The 23,577-nt window shown below is 29.7% G+C and overlaps 1 protein-coding gene across 1 annotated transcript in view; it reads right to left on the bottom strand.

Moving 5' to 3' along the window:
* Positions 1-18,681, bottom strand: part of LOC113375847 (neuropeptide CCHamide-2 receptor-like) — a 118,654-nt gene extending 99,973 nt beyond the window's left edge. Inside the window, exons 1-2 of the mRNA XM_026615797.1 lie at positions 18,596-18,681; positions 12,661-12,880 (exon numbers count right to left, since the gene is read on the bottom strand). Of these exons, the coding sequence (XP_026471582.1) occupies positions 12,661-12,880; positions 18,596-18,681 (306 nt within the window). The remainder of the gene's footprint in view (positions 1-12,660; positions 12,881-18,595) is intronic.
* Positions 18,682-23,577: the final 4,896 nt, after the last annotated feature.

Raw genomic sequence — 23,577 nt, 5'->3', positions numbered from 1 at the left:
ATTGAAAACAAAACTTTGTGTACAAAATCAATCAAAGAACAAGATTCAAAAAACGAAGAACAGAAATTAAAAGACAAAGATGAAACCAAAGAAACGCATGACAAAAACGTTCCAATTTCAACAACATCAAATAACGAAAAAGAACAGAAAGACAAAATTTCAAACGACCCACAAATTGCACAAAAGCACGAAACGTGCCCAGGAAACAGAAAAACAGACAAAGATTTTACAAACAAAGGTTCAGAAGTTCAAACAAACGAAGTAAGCAAAAAAGTTGAAGAACCAGAGGTAGTTACAGTCACAACTACCAACAAACATCGTTATCAGCAAACAAAATCAAAGAAATTCTACGACAAGTACGCAAAACCACAACGAACATTTAAAAACGACGATTTAGAGTTATTAACGGACAAAAATCCTTATGCAAGTAAATCCAAAAAACTAATGCCTCTATTTAAAGATGCATACAGAGTTTTTGAAACAAATTTGACAGGACGGATCATACGGATCAACGACAAAGGACATGCCAACTGTTAATGATTTTTTTTTGCGAATTGAAATTTACAAAACCAAAAATGAAATAAAATATTCCAATTGTCAATAATAGACAACAAGTTAAGTTTACAAAGAAAAAATGAAAAATGTTAGAAAGAGATAATAAACAAATGAATTATAATAAAATTGTCACAACCAAAGATTCTCAAACTTTTTTCACAAATATTGAAAATTTATAATGTAAATGAAATCAAAGTTTTTTTTAAAAAAGAGCATTGTTATATTATAAGTCATGATAATTATTGTAAAACTGTTCACATTATTATTAACCAATGAAATGTCATATTTTGAAATATTATAAAGATGTTATATAACTCAACTGTAATCATGAAATTTTGAAAATATTATCATTGAAATAAAATTATGCTTAATTGTAAATTCATGATATTGTTCTACAATAAATAAATATAATAATACAATAAATACAACTTTTGAATTTTTTTTTTAAATTTTTCGAAATTTCATGAAGAAAAAAAAAATGTATTTGAAATATTATATGAACTTCAATATTATATTAATTATATCCAAACAAGTAATTATAAGAAATCTGTACAATGTAATAGCATGAGCACAAACATTTTTTTTGAAGCACCCGAAATGCTTTCTTTTTGTGAACACACGAGGGCGCGCGTTTTTTCGGCGGGTGAGGTGTTGTGGTATTCACCCTTTACAATAATTATGAATAATATTGTAAATTGATGTAACAGTCAATATGAACGACGCAGTTAGTATTGCTCATAGTTACATTGTAAGCTTGCAGTAACCTTGCAAGTGTTGATAAAATTCCTTTTGAAACCACAAACTGTGCGTTACGACCAAGTAAAGCGTAGTTTCTGACTCACATATATCGAACATTCTAGAAAAGGAATGCGTCATACCGATAAGGAGTATTTAAGGTTCTGGATGATGCAATAAACAGTCAGTTTGAGTCAGTATGAGTATGGGTCAAGATCAGTATGGGTTAAGATCAATATAGTTCAGTTGTAATCCAGTTATAATAAAATTCAGTCATTTTGAGTAATATAAAGTAATCAATGGAGTTATATTTAACTTCAGTGTTCAAGTTATATGAAAAGTGTACAAGAATCATGAAATAAACGTAAACATCAAAAGTCTTCATCTGTTTTACTGATTCCATTTCACATTCTGGTACCAGCTTGATACTTAGCAGCAAGAAGAACCTACATTTTGTTGGCTCCGTCGCTGGATGGGGCACAACAATGTACATCAAATTATTAGGTATGAAGCGTAAATGGTGTAAAAACAGTTATGCAGTTTTGGAGAAAATGGATTATCCGTCATTAATCAAAAAATGCATTTACAGAAAACTTAGTAATTTTGAAAATTAAAAAAAACAAAATTTTCAAAAAAAATTCAAAGTTGCAAAAAATTCAATTTTTTAAAATTTTTCATCATTTTCAAAAAAAACTAAATTTTGAAAATTAAAAAAAAAAGATTTTTCAAAATTCGAATATTTTCAAAAAAATTCCAAATTCTCAAAGAATTAAAAAAAAAACGTTTTTTTCTAATTCCAAAAAAATTAAACTTTAGAAAAAATTTCAATTTTTGAAAAAAATACTAAATCTAATTTTTTTTTTTTTTTTTTTATAATTTTATTTGAACAGCAATCAGAACTAATGGGTTCTATAAGCTGTTGTGAGTAAGATCTTACAAACTACGTTTGTTTTATTACAGATGGCAACCCAAACAGTTGTCACACCTCTGTATGATAAATTTTTATTACAATCTCTGTAATAGGGCAAGTATGGTGCAACAATGCCGGGTGAGGGCTATTTTCACTTGGAAACATATTGCTATCTATATTTCCAAGTGAAAATCGTTGTCAATGTTGCCTGACAACAGGCTGCTCGAAGTGGGTATCGAACTCGGGACCTCTGAAACAAGTGCCGTCGCTCTTAACCGCTTACCTACGGGCGAGCCCTAAATTTAAAATAAATCTAATTTAAAAAAAATAGACTCTTGCAAGAGTACATGTAAACGTACACATAAGTTATTTATAAAATACGCTTATCGCCCAATTTAAAAAGCACATATAATTTTACAGTATGTATTTATAATAAATAATCTATTTGAAAATCTTCAAAACAATTATTGATTATTTTCATTCCTCGAATGTTTAATTACGGTACGGGAAGTTTCAGCAATCTGCCTAAGGCACGATGCCATGCGCCCCACTAGTTATTAGAAGAATTCGAACATGAAAACTTACTTTTGACTTGCAGTGATAATGAAAGCAATAATGCAAACTTGTTCGAACTGTTATACTTCATCTTTCTTCTCTTGGATCCTATTTCTTAAAATCAGATTTTTAAAATCAGTATAGTTTTGCTGTTATGACGACTGTCACTACCGTACCCTGGAACAACCATGCCCAGTCTCCCCTACTATCATGTTTTTGAATGGAATATAAATATTTTGTCATATTTTAAACACAATACAACGTATATTGCTCTCAAAACAATAATATAGAATTCACTTAAAATGATTATCTCAAACTTATGGTTTTCTTTGAGGAATTTAGAAAGTTTTATTCATTTTTATTTAATTTTGAATACCATACTAAGAGAATTTTTAAAGAAGGTAAATAGTAATATCGGGCATATTAGACCAACCTCCAACCCTTCCGAGGTTTGAAGCGATGCGCGCGAAATGCATAAGAAGCAAAATACATCCTGCCTTGCTTTGCGTTTTTTAAAAGTTGCATCGCTGCTTAATTAGTACCTACTAATTTTCATTGTACGTCATTAGATACGTCGAGGATGCTTTGTTTTGAATTCGAGTCTTTAATTATTTTTTTTAATTGGAAGAGACTCATATAAAAAAAATCTAACAAATATCTACTACGTTAACTTGACCATATTTTTTATGTCAAAACCAGGAGGAGAGAATCAAGAAAAGCGATAGTAGTCCCGGAATAGATTTGAAGTGTTTTTCTTTATATGTAAGTAAGGAATTTTATTTTATGTTTACGTAAGCTGTTCGGATGATTTTATAAAAAAACAGCCGCCTTGTCACAATAATCACTTATATTAGTGCCTCTATGACTTTGCATCAGTGATCAATTTGTTTTTCGTAACAAACAACTATCGGACTATGGCCAGTAAAATTTCCCGTTTATTAACTTCCTGTAGGATAATTTATAGTAAACGCAAAAAAAACTAGTTGGTATTGGTATTTTGCCTTGAGGCAAGTTACATATACTTCCTGATATGTGTTAATAATCGACTTAATCAATAAAAAATAAATTAATTTATGAGCGTTTAAAAATATTCCGAGTGGATCTATTTCCCATAATTGAAAACGAACGAACACGGTAACTCGGAGTATTTTCTAAAAGCAAATTTTCAAAAATCAACAATTTATATAATTGAATCAGTTTTCGCGGGACTTTAATGGGCGTTTAATTTATGAGCGTTTAAAAATATTCCTAGTGGATCTATTTCCCAAAATTGAAAACGAACGAACACGGTAACTCGGAGTATTTTCTAAAAGCAAATTTTCAAAAATCAACAATTTATATAATTGAATCAGTTTTCGCGGGACTTTAATGGTTTAGTATCTTCATTAAGACCAAGTACTACATCGTTATACCAAGTAAATTCTCTAATTGCAATATTAACAAATGTCAAAAAAACTACTCATTTTCTCAAACTTTGATAATTTTTTAAAATTATACTACTTGTCGTAAGGCCGTAATATTTCAGTAAGTTCTATAAGACCATGATATATACCGCCCAAAAAAAAAGTTCCATAAAAATCGGCTTAATTTTTCTTTTTCAACAGTTAATTACAAGAAAACGGCCCGGTAGATTTTCACCTAAAACTAATCAGTATCATTCCCAACTAATATCTTTCGAACAGTTTTTGATTTTTTAAAATCGATTCTGTAGTCTGAGCTTAAATGTGGACGAAAAGTTTAACACTTTTTTTGAAATTACAAAAAAACGGTTTGGCAGATCGTCTCACATAACTGACAAACGATAATCCCCATTGAGATACATTGAATGGCTTTTAAAATTATGAAATCGGTTCAGGCGTTTTTGAGAAAACGTCGATCATAGGTCTAATTTTGACAAATGCCAAAAGAACGATACTAATTTTTGCAAGCTTTGAAGAATTTTTAAAGCTAAACGAGTTGTCGTAGGGCTGTAATATTTTAGTATGATCTAGAAGACTATGGTATTTACCGTCAAAAAATTAATAATAATAATTGTCAAATTTTTTTATTACGGGAAAACGGCCCGGCCGATATTTACCAAAAACTAATCAGCATGATTCCCAACCAATATCTTTCGAACGGTTCTTGATTAAGAATTGCGAGCTAAAGCGTGGACGAAAAATTTTTCACTTTTCTGCGATTTACAAAGAAACGGCTCGGCCGATCGTCACACAAAACTCAGAAACGCTAGTCCTCATCGAAATACATCGAATGGCTTTTAAATTTTTGAAATCGGTCCAACCGTTTTTGAGAAAACGTCGATTTACGGCAAAAAATCTGTTCACTTACACGCACACACACATACTTTTTCCAAATTTGGTCTCACTCGCTTCAGAATGGCGTCGAGAAGATATAAAATTAGCGAATCGGATTTTTTTTATGAAAACATAAACTTCTCCTTCGGGAAGTTAATAAAAATGATAATTTTATATAATTTAACGTTTCAAAGGTTCCCGAACATTTTGGCATACCTTAAACTTGATGTATGTGTGTGTATATACATGTGCGTGTCAAATGATTTGAATAATTCGAAAAACTTTCCATTCGCATTGATAGTGGCCGTGCTGATAAATTATTGGCATAAGCAGGCCTAGCCGTTTTGAAGATATGGGACAAAACAGCCAAAAATTGTAATGCAGTTTTTGAGAGAACGGATCGTTCGATTTGAGTAATACAAAAAACATTTGTATTGACAAAATGTAGTACCTTTTGTATTTTTGCGAAGGCAGATCTACCGGTTTTAGAGAACGAGTGAAAAAAGTAAAAAAAAAACATTTGACGGTCGAAAATATTCATTAGGCTTATACACATCAAATTATCAGATATTTTAAAGAAATATTAATAATAAGTATGAATTTTGCTCACATTTCTATGGGTTCCGTACCAATGTTCATCCGTCAGACTGCGTTGCGGCAGTTATTACGCGCTTGGTTATTACTTCTGTAAGTTTCGAAAAATTCAAGTATAAATAATTTTGCAATGCAAAAATCAAAATTTGCAAAAAGTATTTTTTTTTTTTTTAATTGTTTTCAAAGTTGTCAAAAATTTTTAAATGTGTTTTTAAAAATTTTAATTTTTGGTACGGAAAGTTCCAGCAATTTTCTTTAAGACACGATGCCATGCACCACTAGTATTTTTATAATATAAAACCATAAATTATTATACAATTTCTTACAGATATTAACTTGTTACATTTTCTACAATGTAAAATAACATATATTATCATTATTAGCAAGAACATATTCTGCGCCAATCCAATCTGTTATTTTGCTAAGCTACAATGTCACTTTGCCGTGGCAGCTTGGTTTTGCTTATATTTAACTTCTTTGAAGTCAAACATGTATAAAAGTTAACAGTGAAGTTTATAATATATATATATATATATATATATATATATATATATATATATATATAACAATATAAAATACCTTTAGTTAGTAAAGCCTGTACTCATAATAGAATAAACAGTACCATCACATAACGAACAATATCATAAAACAAGAGTTGATTCTCGGACTTGATGAGATGAGAAACAGAAAATACTTTATTTCAGCTAATTACATAGATAAATAATTAAGATAGATGCTATTCATTATCTTATATATATAAAAATTGAGCTCGGTATTATGTTAGATTTGCTAAAACTCGAAAACGGATGAATTCGGCCAGTTTCAATCTAGAAATATTTGTGCTAATCGAGAGATTATGCGAAAGGTGAGAAACTATTTCAAAACCACGTAAAAACTCTACATTTTTCATATATAATAAACAAATGAACAAATCAGACAAGATCAGACCACGTTAACTATATTTCGATATCGCTTGTACTTCCGACAAAAAGTGAGATAGAAACTAGTGGGGCGCATGGCATCTAGCCTTAAGGCAAATTGCTGGAACTTCTCGTACCAAATATTATAATTTTTTTAAAAACGATTAACATTTTTGAAAAAAATTTACTTCAAAAAAATTAGATTTTTGTGAAACTAGGAATTTGACAAACATACTTTTTTCGAAATTTAAAAAAAAAAAAAAAAAATGTTTTCTTTATTTTGACATATTTTGAAAATTCTGAACTTTTATCCAAAGCAATCGTACTGTTTTAACTGCATACAGACAAAATGTCAAAGCGCGTAAGCGCCGCGTCGCCGTCTAACGAATATCATTGGTACGGAACCCATAGGAATGCAGACAAAATTTATACTTATTGTTAAAATTTCTATAAAATATCTCATAATTTGATGTGCATATGTCTAATGATCATTTATGACCGCCAAATGGGATTTTTTTTAATTTTTTCATTAGATCTCCGAAACCGCTAGACCTGCCTTTATGAAAAAAGTTCTTCATCTTGTCAATACAAGTAAAATGTTTTTCGAATTATTAAAATCGGACGCTCCGTTCTCTTAAAAACTGAGTTACCGTTTTTGGCACTTTTTGCCCCGTATCTTCGTAACGGCTAGACCTGCCATCGCCAAAAACTAATCAGCACGTTTCCTTATTAATATGAATCGAATGTTTTTTGAATTATTTAAATCGGTTGATCGGTGTTCTCGAAATCGTCAACGAAAATTTGTATCTGCACATGCATACACACACGCACACACACACACATACATCCATTTTATCTAAGGTATGTGAAATGTTCAGAAACCTTTGAAACGTAAAGATATATAAAAAATTTCATTTTCGATTTTTTTGCGATTACTATATCTTGCCCTAAGGGAAGTTAAAATGGGCCACTTTCACAAATTTTCAATGATATCTCCTAAAGTAAATAATAGTATATTTTCAATGATATCTCCTTAAGGCCCAATGATGAGCTAATGAAAATTGGTATATAGATTTTTTCTAAAAGACCTATAAAGTGTCATCAAATTAAATATTAGGGTGGGGCCGATTCTGTATGGAAACACGCTCATACCCTTTGTGTAATATTGATATATGATTCGGAAGATATTTCTTCCCTCTCTAAAAAGAATGTATAAAAGTAATATAACTTAAAATGTAATAATTACATTCCATTTATTTAAATATGCTATTATTTTTCTTACAAATAAAACATTATAGCACAAAATTAATAAAGTTCTTGGAACTTTATATTAATGGTATTAGTTTCGAACATTTGCTATAATTCCATAAGAATAATAGCTTGAAATACTCATTACGAAATCGAAGCACGTTTCACCAATGCTATTGAAAATTCTCTTCATGAATTGCTCAATTGTAAAATTTTGGCTTAGAATACTCTTGCATTTCTACTTAAGTTGCATAATGCTGTACTTAAGTATAAATAATGTATTTGTTGATGAATACAAGAATAAACATTAACGCAAGTAAATCAAAGTACAAAAATTATTTCTATAATAGAGTAGTTCGATTTTCTTTATACGCAAGATCATAGGATGTGTAAAAATTACTCATAAAGTAGGGCGGGGCACAAAGGTCCAATTTGACTTTGAGCAATTACATTGTGGAAAATAAACTAATTACATCACAAAAAACACATATCAAACAAACCTATATAACTATATATCATTATAAAAAATGTGTTTTTTGCTGTTTTTCAAATATTTGTAATATAATTCTTTTCATCCCATAGGTGGGTTAAATTGGGACGGCCAAAGGGCAAAGATATCCAATGTCTTATTTTAATTTTAAGGGATTTTACATAATAATAGCTACATTATTTTTAAATTTATTTATAAATAAATTTAATTATATCAATATTTATATAATTTTGCTAGTATCCTATTACTATTTCATTAATTTAATTTTTACGGTTTTGAATCAGTATAACTTTCAACCTTGTGCAAGAATTTTGGGCTTGACTGGTGGTCTAATAGATTTCAATATGATAAACTTGATAATGAACATTGTATTTAATTTTAGAAAACTTTTTTCAGCTCTTTTTTTAAAAAAAAATCAAAAAAATTAAAAAGAGTGTCGTTTACGATCAGCAGGTTTATCTAATTATTTATTTTATTAACAGTACGAAATGCCATTATCTGGGTTTTATAATTATTGAGTAAAAGATTATTGGATTTAAACCAATTCGACATTGGCCATTACTAAATTTAATTTGTTACTTATTTCTTCCAAAGAATTTCCCTTAACAATAATACTAGTGTCATCAGCAATGAGAATAAATTTACAAAGATCTGAACAATTTGGTAGATCATTTATATATATAATAAGAAATTATAAATGACCAAGTAATGAACCTTGAATTTGTCTGATATTATTACCGAACCATCATCACCGCCCAAGTAAACAGACTGAGTCTTGTTTGGTAAATAAGTCAAGAGCTAAACCATGCACGCCGTATTTTTCAAGCTTATTACAAAGGATATCATGAGAGATACTATTAAAGACTTTAGACAAGTCACAAAAAAATATAATGCAAAAGCTACCATCTTCAAAACAATTAACAATATCATGTAATAAAGTGTATATAGAATGGGATGTTGAAAATGTTGTTGAAACATTTTTGTCGAAATCCAAACTGATTTTTAAATATAATACCGTTTTTTGTTAAAAAATTATTAAGGCGACTATGTAATATTTTTTCAAAAATTTTATCAAAAGTATTTATTAATGCAATTGGCATGTAATTATTAATTAAACCAGTAACCCCTTTCTTATAAAGGGGCTTTCGAATATAAACTTTTGAATGTTTAAGATGATTTGGATAGGTACCTTTATCGATAGCGTTATTAAAGCATATGAGAAGTTTATCAATAAATAATGGAAAAAATGTTTTAAAATGTCAGATAAAATTTCATCTGGTCCTGAAGAATTAGAATCATTTAGAGAAAAAATTGCATGCGACAATTCCTCGGAGGATATAGGATATAGATAGTAAAATTTTAATTAGTTTTTATTTTAGAAAAGATTTCAATTGAAATGACCGGATCAAGAGTTATACTTAAAGTCAAATTAAAAGCTACATTATCAAAAAAATATTAAATGTGTTGACAATTGAAAGCTGATCATAAATTTTTATATTATTAATAATAAGGCATTCAATATTAGTAGAATTTACATTAAAGTTAACTTCCGATTCTATGACATATTCTATAAAAATAATATTATCATTGTACTTAATTTTTGCTAGTTCACATAAATCGATGAAAATTTCTCAAAAATAAATCATAAAACTAAAATTACTATTATGTTTGGATACTCTTTCTAAACGCAATAATTTATTATATGGAATTCATAGACCTTGAGAGTACCACGTTTGAGTTTTATTGACGTTCATTTTATGTTTTGATATAGGAAAAGTAGTGTTGAAATTATGTAAAAAAGAATTTATAAATGTATCAAACGTATGATCGTTAGATTGATCCAACACATTCCAAGTCTTTTTTTTCTAATAGTTCCTTGAAATATAATTTATTTTTTATGTTAAATTTTCGGGCCAGCAGTGGCGATATGGGTTAGAGCGTGGGCTAACAGCAACTAGTCCCGGGTTCACTGGTTGGATTCCCGCTACCGCCGTAGCCCGACATCAGGCAGCTTTGATGTCAAATTTACACTTGGGGTTTTAGATCACAATATAATTCTAAGTGGAAATCGTCCTTCATAGGCATAGCTGCAACATCCAATCATATGTTAACTATTGGACGTAAGAGCTAATATCAAAAATATCCCACACATAAGACAATGGTAAATCGATGGATTGCCTCTCATGAAATACATAAGTAGTCATAAGTCTTTAACAAACAAACAGATTATAGAACATCTAAATGTTCTGATTGCTGTTCAAATAACAAAAAAAAAGTTAAGGTTCCTTTTATACCGATACGTATAGGAAGGAGAATTAGTAGTATTAGGCAAAGATAGTGAAATTCTATATTGGTCAGAAATACCGGTATTAATGACAAAAAGTTTACCGTAGATATGTTTGTGCAAGAATTATCAATACACTATGAGGAAGAGTTAGTTATTCTTTTAGGGTCTTTAATAGTAGAAAATAATCCGAATGATTCTATGCTAAATTATCTAAACTTATAAACTTTTTAACGTCTTGGTCAGGAGATCTGTATGCACAAACAACACAAAACGTGCTATTGAGAAAAATGGGTTTTGATAGCAAAAAATTCAAATACTTTTTCTATAGGCAAAATATTAGTTCTAGTACTATTATATTTCATTTTTGTTGAAGCACCGCCGCGTTTGAAGACATTTTGGGCAAAGAAGGATCATAAGTTATAACCATTTTGATTAATAAAAGTTTAGAGTCAGTTAACCAATGTTCAGTTAAGCAAAAAAAAAATTTGGTTTATGTTTAGTCAAAAGTAGTCAAGTTTGTTTAATTTGTTTGGTCAATTTTGTATGTTCTGACAGAGAATAAAGGAATTTATGTCACCAGCGAAAGTGAAAGGATTCGAAGTTACCGCAATTTATCGGAGGCAGCATATCTCTTGCGAGAATACGACAAAGCTTCTGTTTGGCACTGGAAATAAAATAAAGGCCGTGCCTGGTGTAGTTCGTTCTGTTAACGTACCTATTGATATCCAAGATCCTAACATTATAGAATTTACCACGACCAAAGTCATGAAAAGTGCAACGATTGGCGTTGAAAATTCTGGAATTTAGAGAATACTGGTCATATCGATAAGGAATTGTAACAATACAAAGATTTGTCTTGCTACATGAATGACGGGCTATCTCTAATGCATCTCAAATAGCATAATTAGATTTAGTGTCATTAGTTCCAGTCAAAACAATAACATGATCACGAGCACCAAAATTTGCAACAAGACCCGCGATACTAGCAACCACGCTAGAGAACCCTGTACCGTGATTGACCACTCCAAGCACACTGAATTTGGTACCTAACAGTCCACCCAAGAACTCGGACCAAGATTCGCCGTGGCTGTCAGACAAAATCAGTAGTTTAGGATTGGCCTTGGGAGAGAAGGAAGAAGGAAGTGTGGAAGACTCTTTGCCCGGTTTACCTGTACTGTTAACTGCTGGGGGTAATGCTCTTAATTCAGAACCTTTGAACTTGCGCTGTGCAACTTGGAATTGGCTATTATACTTTTTTTACTATCTACTTTTAAATATTGTTCTTAAAAAATCTTAACTTCACTGGTTTTCGAGATATCGGTAGTAGTTTTTTCTACCCGCGGACCTTTTGGATTTAATGACCTTTGTACCCGCAAATAAATTTGGGGTTGAATTAAGAGGCCATTGCCGCCGCCGATACCTATTTTAATCTAATTCGATCACAAATATCGAGCACATCTTTTGCACGGTTGATCCGTGCGCCCGAAATCGAGGACAAAAAAATATATCCAAACATACATACAAACACACAAACATATCATTTTTTTAAGGTTAGCCAAAATGTTCAGAAACCTTTGAAACGTAAGTATATGCAAAAAAATTCATTTTCTATTTTTTGCTATTACTATAACTTACCCTACGTTAAGTTAATGAAAATCAAAGCTTTAAATCTCAGATTAGGATGGCATTTGAAAAGACTATTAATATTTGTTAACATTGTTTTTCAGTGCGTAAACCAACCACATTATTTGTGTTTGCTTCCTCTTTTACTTCTATATAACATACTTCTAGATTCACAATCAGTTACACATTTTTTATATCAAAACTTTTCTAGAAATATGGCTAAACAACGTTGACTGCTACCTGCTACTAACATATCATCTTTGCTAATATATGTGCTTCTTCTCGAGTTTCTAATAAGAGACTTGTCGCATTCATCATAGGCAACAGAGCAGTTTTATTCTCTGACAAGACTGCTCACTTGTATTCGTTTTACTTAATCTATTTTGCCGATGTTAGAATTTTCTAGAAAGTTGAAGTTCTCCAGAATACTATTTTTTTTTACTACTGACCTGTAGGTTTCGCAGTGGGTTGACAATGGCGCAATAACGATCCGCGGACAACGCAGTCAGCGTGAATACCGACACGCCAATAGACAGATCGCGAACGAACTCCGATAGGCGGCAGACTGCGCCGCCCCATGGCCAGGATGGAAGAGTGTAGACTATTGATGTAAACGGAACAGAGGTCAAGATGACTAGCAGGTCGGCCAAGGCTAAAGACAGTATGTATCTGAAAATTAATATTTTATTTTTTATGCTTGGACTGAACAGACAGATGTCTTAAACGCTATTGCATTATTAATGAAAAGTATTTGGTTTTTATCTACTTTTTATAATAAATATTACGCAATTCAAATTAATACAGAGTTATTAAAATCATAAAAAATCCACATATGTTTTAACATCCGGTAGTATAAGTTACAGTAAGCGCAATCAAGCGATTTTTTTTATATATCTTTACTTTTCAAAGCCTTCTATATATATATATATATATTATATATATATATATATATATATATATATATATATATATATATATATATGTTTGTATAGAATTTTTCATCCACAAACTCATGAGCACATTTAACCGATTTGAATGATTCAGAAACCATTCGATTTCTATTGATACATAGTTGTGCTTTTTAAACTTTGACAAAGGCAGGTCCAGGCTATCAAAAATACGGGTCAAAACAAGCAGAAAATAAATTTCAGTATTTGAGCAAAAGAAGCATATTATGAGAATGATTCAAAAAGAATTCTACCAGTAATGACAGATTGAAAAACTGATTACATTTTTAGAAAGGTTGTTCCATTGATTCTGGACATGCATAATTTAAAAAAAAAATTGCCATTTAGTGGTAAAAAATTATATTTGGATACATACAAATTAAATTATAAACTATTATAAAAAGATTTTTATTATAAGTACAAATTTTGTTTCCATTTGCTTCGATTCCGTACTAATAATTATTATTTTTAACTTCCCGTAGTTAAAAGGTAGTATATATTGTAATCGTCCAAGAATCGAAATTGACAATTTTTACATTTCTCTACGTTTTGAAGGTTTCTGAACATTTTGGTATACCTCAGATAAAATGGATGTGTGTGTGTGTATGTATGGATGGATACAAATTTTCGTTCTCGTTTTCGGGCGCACGGATCAACCGATTTGAATGGTTCAAAAAACATTCGATTCCTATTGATAGGGAGATGTGCTGATTAATTTTTGACAAAGGCAGGTCCAGCCGTTTCAGAGATATGGACCAAAGAGTACAGAAAATAGAAATCGAGTTTTTAAGAGATCGGAGCATCCGATTTGAATGATCCAAAAACCTTCAATTCGTATTGACGGGTGATTAGTTTTTGGCAAAGGCAGGTTCAGCGATTTCGGAGGTACAGAGCAAAATATGCAAAAAATAGCAGTTTTTAAGAGAACTAAGCGTCCGATTTAAATGATTCAAAGAACTTTCTACTTGTTTTAACAGAATAATTGCTTTTGGAGTTCTAATATACTTTAAACAAATATTTTCAACTTTGCAATTCAGTTCATATAATTCTTATAAATATTAGACAATGTTACAGTATTTATTGAAAATGAAAATTTCTGCATATGTTCACGTTTTGAAGGTTTCTGAATATTTTGGCATGTCTTAGAAAAAATTAATCTATGTGTGTGTGTGTGTATGTTTGGATACGATTTTTCGTCCACGATTTCGGGGGTACGAATCAACCGATTTTATTGATTCAAAGAGCATTCGATTTCCATTGATGATGAAGTTTATTTATACGGTTCAAGCAAATTTCAAAATTTTGATAAAAAAAAATTTTCAAAATTTTTAAAAATATAAAAAGCTTTATACTTCAAATATGAATTTTAAATTCACAATTCAGTTTGAAAATATATGTATTTCAAATGCGTTATTCTAATTGTAAGAAATATATCCTCAGATGGATTTATTCGGCACCTCTTGCTAATGTAAACTTTCTCTATACAAGTGTTTTGAGCGATAAGTTCACGTTCAGTTGAGCGATCGTCACTGTGAACGATAAAATATATAGTGATCATAATAATCTATTTAAAATGTTTAAAACAGTTGTTATTGATAATTGATCAACATTTATTGATTACTGATGAAACGTAAAGTACCAGCAATTTGCCTTAAGGCACGATGCCATGCGCCTCACTAGTTTTGTCTTGACGTTTCAAACCATTTTGACATGTATGAGATTAAGATAGGTAAAGCATACAAACTCGCAACGATCGGATGAGCCATTTCTTTACAAATAGCAGAAAAGTTTTTTTAAGATTTTTTCTACATTTTAGCCAAAAATCATATACCAATTTTAACAATTCAAATACCCTTCGTAATATATCAGACGAGAATCGTGCCGATTATAAAAAGTTTTTGGTAAGCATTGTCTGCACTGCTTCTTTGTAATTAATTGTTCAATTTTTAACTTTCCGTAGGGCAAGGTATAGTAATCGCAAAAAAATCGTGAATGAAAATTTTTATATATCTTTACGTTTTAAAGGTTTCTGAACATTTTGGCATACCTTAGAAAAAATGTATGTATGTGTGTGTGTTTTTGTATATGTGTATGTGTATGTGTGTGTGTAACTTACTTTTTAAAAGAACGGAGCGTTCGATTTTCAAAATTCAAAAAGCGTTTTTTTATTTTTATTGACAAGATGAATAACTGATTAAATTTTTGGGAAGGCAGGTCTAGCGGTTATAAACTCTCAATAAAAATAACTTAAAAAAATGCCATTTAATGGTCAAAAATGTTACGAAAATTAAAAAAAAATGGAATATTTTCAAAAAATTTCAAATTCTCAAAATATTTTAAAAAAAGTTTTTTTTTTTAATTTCAAAAAAATTTAAACTTCGAAGAAAATTTGAAAATTTTGAAATTTGAAAAAAATTCTAAATTATCAAAAAATTTCTAAATTATCAAAAAATCAAATTCAAAAAAAAAAATTGACTCTTGTTAACATACCCATAAGTTGTTTATAAAATACGCTCATCGCCCAAAGCACTTATAAATTTACAGTATGTATTTGTAATAAATAATTTATTTGATAATTTTCAGATCAATTATTGATTATTTTCATTCTTCGAATGTTTATTTACGGTACGGAAAGTTCCAGCAATTTGCCTTAAGGCATGATGCCATGCGCCCCACTAGTTTTCAAAAGTTTTAAAATCTCAAAAATCTTTTTTTTCGACTTCTAAAAGATTATTGAATCTTTACTAAAAATTTTAATTTTTGGTACGGGAAGTTCCAGCAATTTGCTTTAAGGCATGATGCCATGCACCACTAGTGTCGTTTTTATCTTTACTAGTTGCATGGTAAATGTTGCAACTAGACCAGTCAAATGATGAACGATTTTTACTAGATTCGGTCGAGGAATAGTTGCATCATCACAAGTGGATCTTAGGATATTTTAATTCCAATTAAAGATGATTTCCAGAGCACGGATTACCTGATTTGAACAATTCAAATAATTTGTTTTTTCTATTGATGGGTGGACGTGTTGATTAGTTTTACGCAAAGGAAATACACACACACACATACATCCATTTTTTCTGAGGTATGCCAAAATGTTCAGAAGGTTCTGAAACGTGAAGATATATAAAAATTTTCATGTTCGATTTTTTTTTTTGCGATTAGTATAACTTGCCCTACGGGAAGTTAAAAATGCCATTTGGCGGTTAAATATATTTATTAGACATATGTAAATCAAATTATTACATATTTTATGGAGATTTAAATAATGTGTACACATTTTGTGTATTTTTTTGGTGTTCCGTACCAAGATTTTTAATTTTAAAATTTACGTATATGGTTCAAACAAATGTCCTCAACATTTTCGACAGTATGGAATAACGGATTTGAATAATTTAAAATACATTCTATTCGTATTGATAAGGAGACGTGCTGATTAGTTTATAGGCATAAACAGGTATAGCAGTTTCGAAGATAAGGGGCAAAAAGACCAAAAATGTTAATTCAGTTGTTGAGAGTACGGATCATCCGTTTAAATTAATTCAAAAAACACTTTGCTTGAGTGAACGGTGTGCAAAATATCCTTTTACAGAAAATTTCGTAATTTTAAAAATTAAAAAAAAAATTCAAATTTAAAATATTAAAAAAAATCTAAATTTTGAAAAGTTTCAAAAAATATCAAAATTTAAAAGAAAAAACGATTTCTTACAAAAATTTGAGAATATTTCGAAATTTTCAAAAAAACTAAATATTTTCAAAAATTTTCAAATTCTCATTAAATTAAAAAAAAAACGTTTTTCTTTTTAAATCCAAAAAATTTCAAACTTCTAAAAAAATTTTAATTTTTTCTAAATTATCAAAAGAAATTTGATTTCTTAAAAAAAAAGAACAAATTTCTTATAAACATACACAAAGTTGTCTGTTGAATACGCTCGTAGCCTAATTTAAAAAGCACTTATAAGTTCACAGTAAGTATTTATAATAAACTAGCTGACCCGGCAAACGTTGTTTTGCTAAGTAAGGTATATTCTAAACAATTTCTAGAGAATCAAAAATATTAATACTTTAAGTGTATAAGGAATTGTTATTTGAATGCTATATACAATGAGGTATTATCCAAACAATAAACCTCATTAGTTTGTCTATATTTTGTCAATACCATCAAACTGGGAGTTTTATACACTTTCTATAGAAATCATGGTATAATCTATTCCAAGTCTTTTTTGGCATAATAAGGTTATTTTTCAAACTGTCTTTTATTACTAAAATGTAGTATAAGCTAACAAAATGATAATTTCACAATATTCAAATGCCAAAACACAATATTTTAAAATTTTATGGGCATTTTAGAGCAAATGCGGTTTTAGTTGAAGTGTCAATTCGAACGATGCATATGAGAAAATAAAGCACTCATCTGTATATCGTGCGCGTGTTGTGACTTTGTAAATTTAATATCAAGATGATAGTTGCTCTACTGCTCCACTTCTCACAAAGGATTTGTATTTCGTACTAAAGAAGAAACATATTAAAATTTAACAATTACGCACTTCCACTCACAAATACACACACACACACACACACACACATATATATATATATATATATATATTGTGACGGATTAGAGGGGTGATACTCCCTTTCTTAGGGTATATGCAACGACTACCATTATTACATCATAGCGTTGCATCCCCATTAAGAAAGGGTTACAACAACTCCTTAACCCGACTTCTTTAAACACCCTGTAATTACCTGTGGAAAAGCCAACTAACTACGCGAATGAAACAGAATGTACTTCTATCTTATTTAATTATCACTAATTATTATTACAATTCTACGGGCATGGCTGTGCCCACGCACAGCCATGTTCTATACTTAAACTCTAACGTACTGATAGATTATTACTAATTACTATACTAGCGGAGTATAGTATCACGGCTATAAGGGAGTATACTAAACGGATAACTTATATATATATATATATATATATATATATATATAATTTAGAAATATTTACAAACAACACCCTTTTTTGCACTAATTTAATAAATAATAATTTTCACAAACGTTTCGAGACTAGGTTTGTCTCATCATCAGTGTGTTATAATTTAAAATTTAAAATATGGAAATCTAAATTAGCATTTTGTGTATCGAGCGACTTAATCGAGCAACGTATTGGATAACACAAAATGCTAATTTAGATTTATATATATTATTGTGTAATAGCAATCGATAATGCTGCATTGTATAATAGCAATGCTGATATGCCAAATTCGATATCGATTGCAGTAATTATCACAATCAGCAAATATTTTAAATACGCCATCGTAAGGTGTTTGCAGTCCCACTTAAGCAGTATATAAAGAGTACTGAGTTGAAAGTCAGAGTTGTCTTTATTACATCAGAGTTGTTTTAATTATATCATAGTTGCCATAGTTACATCAGAGTTACTGTAGGCCACAGCATAGTTGCTGTTGGCCTCAGCAGAGTCGCGGTATTAGTCGTATAAAGATCATTGTTAATCATTGTAAGTAGGTGCTAATGAAGTATTGTTAAAAATAGTCAATCAGTGTTGTTCTTTAGAAGTGACAAGATATTTCAGCCTTAATAAGAACTCAAGGCAATCCGAAGCCTACTATTACTATAACCACCGCTCGGCAAGGCTGTCAATACAAACCACGTTACCAACAACCCCATTACATTTCAATATATATATATATATATATATATATATATATATATATTGTATGATGTTGACATACATATCAACAAAGTCTAGTAATCGGGCATAACATCAATTAAAAACATAAATTTCTTTCAAAAATTTATTTTAAATCTATACGTTTCGGCTATAATCCTACCCTTCATTCTGTGAAAACTAAAAATAAAATTAAAAACTTAAAACAATTAAATTGGAGTGAATATATAAAATAAAAAGAGTAAATAGTACTTATAATTAGTTAAGCTTAGTGTTAAATTGGAAGATTTTAATAATTCATGGTATCAGAATATGGTAATGCACTACACTATGTAATCTAAGTTAATCTTTAATTTTTCCAAACGTTTCGACATCGTATTTCATGTCATCATCAGTGGATGTATAGAATGAACATTGAAAAATTAATATATACTAGGAAAAAATGACAGAAATTGGACAAAAAACTATAGATACAAGCATTATAATTATAACAACAACAGATAGACAAACATAAGAAATGAAAGGCAAAAATAAATATATAAAAACCTACCTATATATAGATATATATATATATATATATATATATATGTATATATATATATAGGTATATATATATATAGATATATATATATATATATATATATATATATATACAGTGATGTTGCCGGGCCGGAACGCGCCTAAAAACCTACCTATATATAGATATATATATATATATATATATATGTATATATATATATAGGTATATATATATATATATATATATATATATATATATATATATATATATATATATATATATATATACAGTGATGTTGCCGGGCCGGAACGCGCCGGAACGTAATTTTTGGGCACAGAAAGTGATTTAATAAATGAATTTTATAAATTATAATTTGGCTAATTTTTATTAAATTTCCTATTATTGTAATAAACATACATATATGTGCACAAAATGAGTTTTGTAATGATTTTCGTTTCTTTCCTTTACGAACGGAACCGAAACAAACATGCGAACCGTTTTTTTGAACCGGTTTTTTATTTTTAGCGTTCCGGCAAAAAAAAATATTAACACAACACCACTGTATATATATATATATATATATATATCGTATATATATATATATATATATATATATTTCGTATATATAAATCGTATATATATATATATATATATATATATATATTTGAAAAAAAATTACTTTGAAAAACTATTGACATAAAATTACTTATTTGAAAAAAAAACGTTTTTGAAAATAAAATGTTTTTTTATTTTGAAATATTTTGTGAATTCTGAACTTTTTTCAAAGCAATATTACTGCTTTAACTGCATAGAGATGAAATATCAAAGAGCGTAAGCGCCGCGTCGCCGTCTAACGGATAAACATTGGTACGGAACCCATAGGAATCTAAACAAAATTTATATTTTTTGTTAAAATCTCTATAAAATATCTGATAATTTGATGTGCATATGTCTGATGTTCATTTTTGACCGCCAAATGGCTTTTTTTTACTTTTTTTACTAGATCTCCGAAACCGCTAGACCTGCCTTCATAAAATTTGATCAATTCTTCATCTTGTCAATAAAAGTTAAATGTTTTTTGAATTATTAAAATCGGATGCTCCGGTCTCTTAAAAACTGAGTTACCGTTTGTGGCACTTTTTGCCCCGTATCATCAAAACGGCTGGGCATGCTTATGCCAAAAACTAATCAGCACGTCTCTTTATCAACAACAATCGAATGTTTTTTGAATAATCGAAATCGGTTGAACCGTGTTCCCGAAATCGTCGACGAAAATTTGTATCCGCACACACACACACGCACACACACACGCACACACATACATACACACACACTTACATCCATTTTTTCTAAGGAATGCCAAAACGTTTAGAAACCTCTGAAACGTAAAGATATATAAAAATTTTGATTTTCGATTTTTTTGCGATTACTTTAATTTACCCTGCGGGAAGTTAATAAAGAAAACATTTTTTTTCAAAGCTTTATTTCTAAAGAAGTAAATTTTTGTCAAAAATTTACAGTTTTTCAAAAATCTATTTTTTTTAAAGTAAATTTTTTTTCCAAAATCTTAATCTTTTAAAAAAAATAATAATTGTTGGTACAAAAAGTTCCAGCAATTAGCCTTAAGGCACGGTGCCATGCGCCCCACTAGTATTATTTTATTTTCTGGCACATCTTAGATGCTTTTTGGCAATAATAATGTATTCATTATATTAGTAGTAGTATCATATATTCGAATATTATCTAGGCTCATAATATCAGTTAAATTCTAATTTCAAGTGAATTGACATTTCAAGCAGATTACAGTCCAAAGGTTTTTAATATCAAACAATGATAAGTGTTTTTTTTTTGTAATTTCTAACTTCCCGGACAGGACAAGTTATAGTCGTCGTAAAAAAATCGAAAATGAAAATTTTCATATATCTTTACGTTTCAAAGGTTTTTGTAAATTTTGGCATACCTTAGAAAAAATGGATGTATGTGTACGTGTATGTGTATGTATTCGGATACAAATTTTCGTCGACGATTTCGGGAACACGGTTCAACCGATTTGAATAATTCAATGAACATTCAATTCGCATTCATAAGGAGACATGCTGATTAGTTTTGGCAAAGGCAGGTCTAGCCGTTTTGAAGATACGGGGCCAAAAGTGCCAAAAATAATAATTCAGTTTTTAAGAGAACGGAGTGTCCGATTTTAATCATTCAAAAAACATTTTACTTGTGTTGACAAGATAAAGAACTGATTAAATTTTTGGGAAGGCAGGTTTAGCAGTTATGGACTCTCAATAAAAATAAGTATAAAAATTGGTAAATAAAAGTAAATCATTTGGCTATTAAAAATGTTTATTGGACATATGTACATTAAATTATCAGATATTTTATAGATATTTTAATATTGTGTACACATTTTGTGTAATTCTTTTTGGGTTTCGTACCAAGATTTTTATTGTTGAAGTTTATTCATATGGTTTAAACAAATATCCTCGACATTTTCTACAGTATGGAATAACCGATTTGTATGATTAAAAAATCATTCCGTTCGTACACGATCGCGAGGCGCTTTTGCAAAAGACAATTTTGCCGTTTCGGAGGTATGGAGTACAACGGTTAAGCAGTTTTTGAGAGAACGGACGATTCAAACAAAAACATTTTGCTTGAGTAGATGGTGTGCAAAAAATGCGTTTACAGAAAATTTAGTAATTTTGAAAATTTAAAAAAAATCAAAATTTTCAAAAATATCAAAATTCCAAAAAATTTTTCATCATTTTCAAAAAAATAAAATAAATTTTGAAAAATTAAAAAAAAATGATTTCTTACAAAATTTTATATTTCGAAAATTAATCGAAATTCGAATATTTAAAAAAATTCCAAATTCTCAAGATATTTAAAAAAAACAATTTTTGTTAATTTCAAAAAATTTTAAACTTCAAAAGAAATGTCAAAATTTTGAAATAATTTATAAATTATCAAGAAAATCAAATTTAAAAAAAAAAAGATTCTGGTAAACGTACACATAAGTTGTTTATAAAATACGCTCATTGCCCAATTTAAAAAGCACTTATAAATTTGCAGTATGTTTTTATGGTAAATAATCTATTTGCAAATCTTCAAAACAACTATTGATTATTTTCATTCTTCGAGTGGTTAATTACGGTACAGGAAGTTCCACCAATTTGCCTTGAGGCACGATGCCATGCACCGCACTAGTTGCCATTTATTTCTACAATATTACTATAGTTTCTTATCTTAAAAAAATCCTTTGACAAACTATAAAAAGAAATATCAAAATCCGAATAAACGTTTAGAAGAAGTATCAAATCGTACACAAAAGAATTTTATACATTGAACTGTAATAACAATTCGAATCATTATTTTGTTTAATAATTACAAAACGCGTTGCTAGTTATATGTAGGTTACGCGGACATCGGAAGTGCTTACTGTTGGATTTTGTAAATAGATTGTAAACAATAAATTAGTATATAAGAGTTAGACAAAAGTTAGACAGGCAGTCAAACCTGGAGAGACAATCAGTCAAACTTGGAGTCAGACTCGGAGGCAAGCATAGAGTTAGTCATACATAGTATTCAGTAAAATGTAGTCTTTGCTGATATGATAACCAAAAGGTTATCAACAAATATTAATTGTAAAAATAGTGAATAATAAAGTATCATTCAAAGAAAGAAGTGTGTTTGCAAATTACTACCAAATCGTTGTTCGTCCTAAAGGCCTTTCACACTACCAGTGGACTCTGGAGAGTCCACATCACAAATATAATATTTCAACAACTATGCAACTGTTCACCGCTCGGGTCAAGCCTATCATTACAATTCCTGGTTGTACTGGTGATCCAGAACATACCTCCCAATATATCAACCACCAGTCAGGACAATTCATGATGGCTTAGCGGTTTTTTCCCTCGTAGCGCTGAAAAATTTTCTGACGGAGACATCGAGTTCAAAGCTGCCACAACTCGATAAACCGAACGATCATTCGCAGCACAAACTAAGGGATGGTGGCGCCTACCGAAGAACTTTAGAACGAACGCGAGACTACGACTAACTTGGACATAACTATCTCATCGGATTCAAGTAAGCAAATCGAAATTTAATCATATCTCAAGATGGAACCCATTTTTGAAGAAGCTAGAAAAGGTAAAGATAATAGTATAGAAATAAATAAATTTAGAATTCAATTAGCAAT

This window comes from Ctenocephalides felis, unplaced genomic scaffold (assembly GCF_003426905.1).
Source record: "Ctenocephalides felis isolate EL2017-DRISC unplaced genomic scaffold, ASM342690v1 CF-g0.4_SCAFFOLD_01886, whole genome shotgun sequence".
Classification (NCBI taxonomy): Eukaryota; Metazoa; Arthropoda; class Insecta; order Siphonaptera; family Pulicidae; genus Ctenocephalides; species Ctenocephalides felis.
The sequence above is the reverse complement of the archived record's forward strand: the minus strand, read 5'-3'. Positions and strand labels throughout refer to the sequence as shown.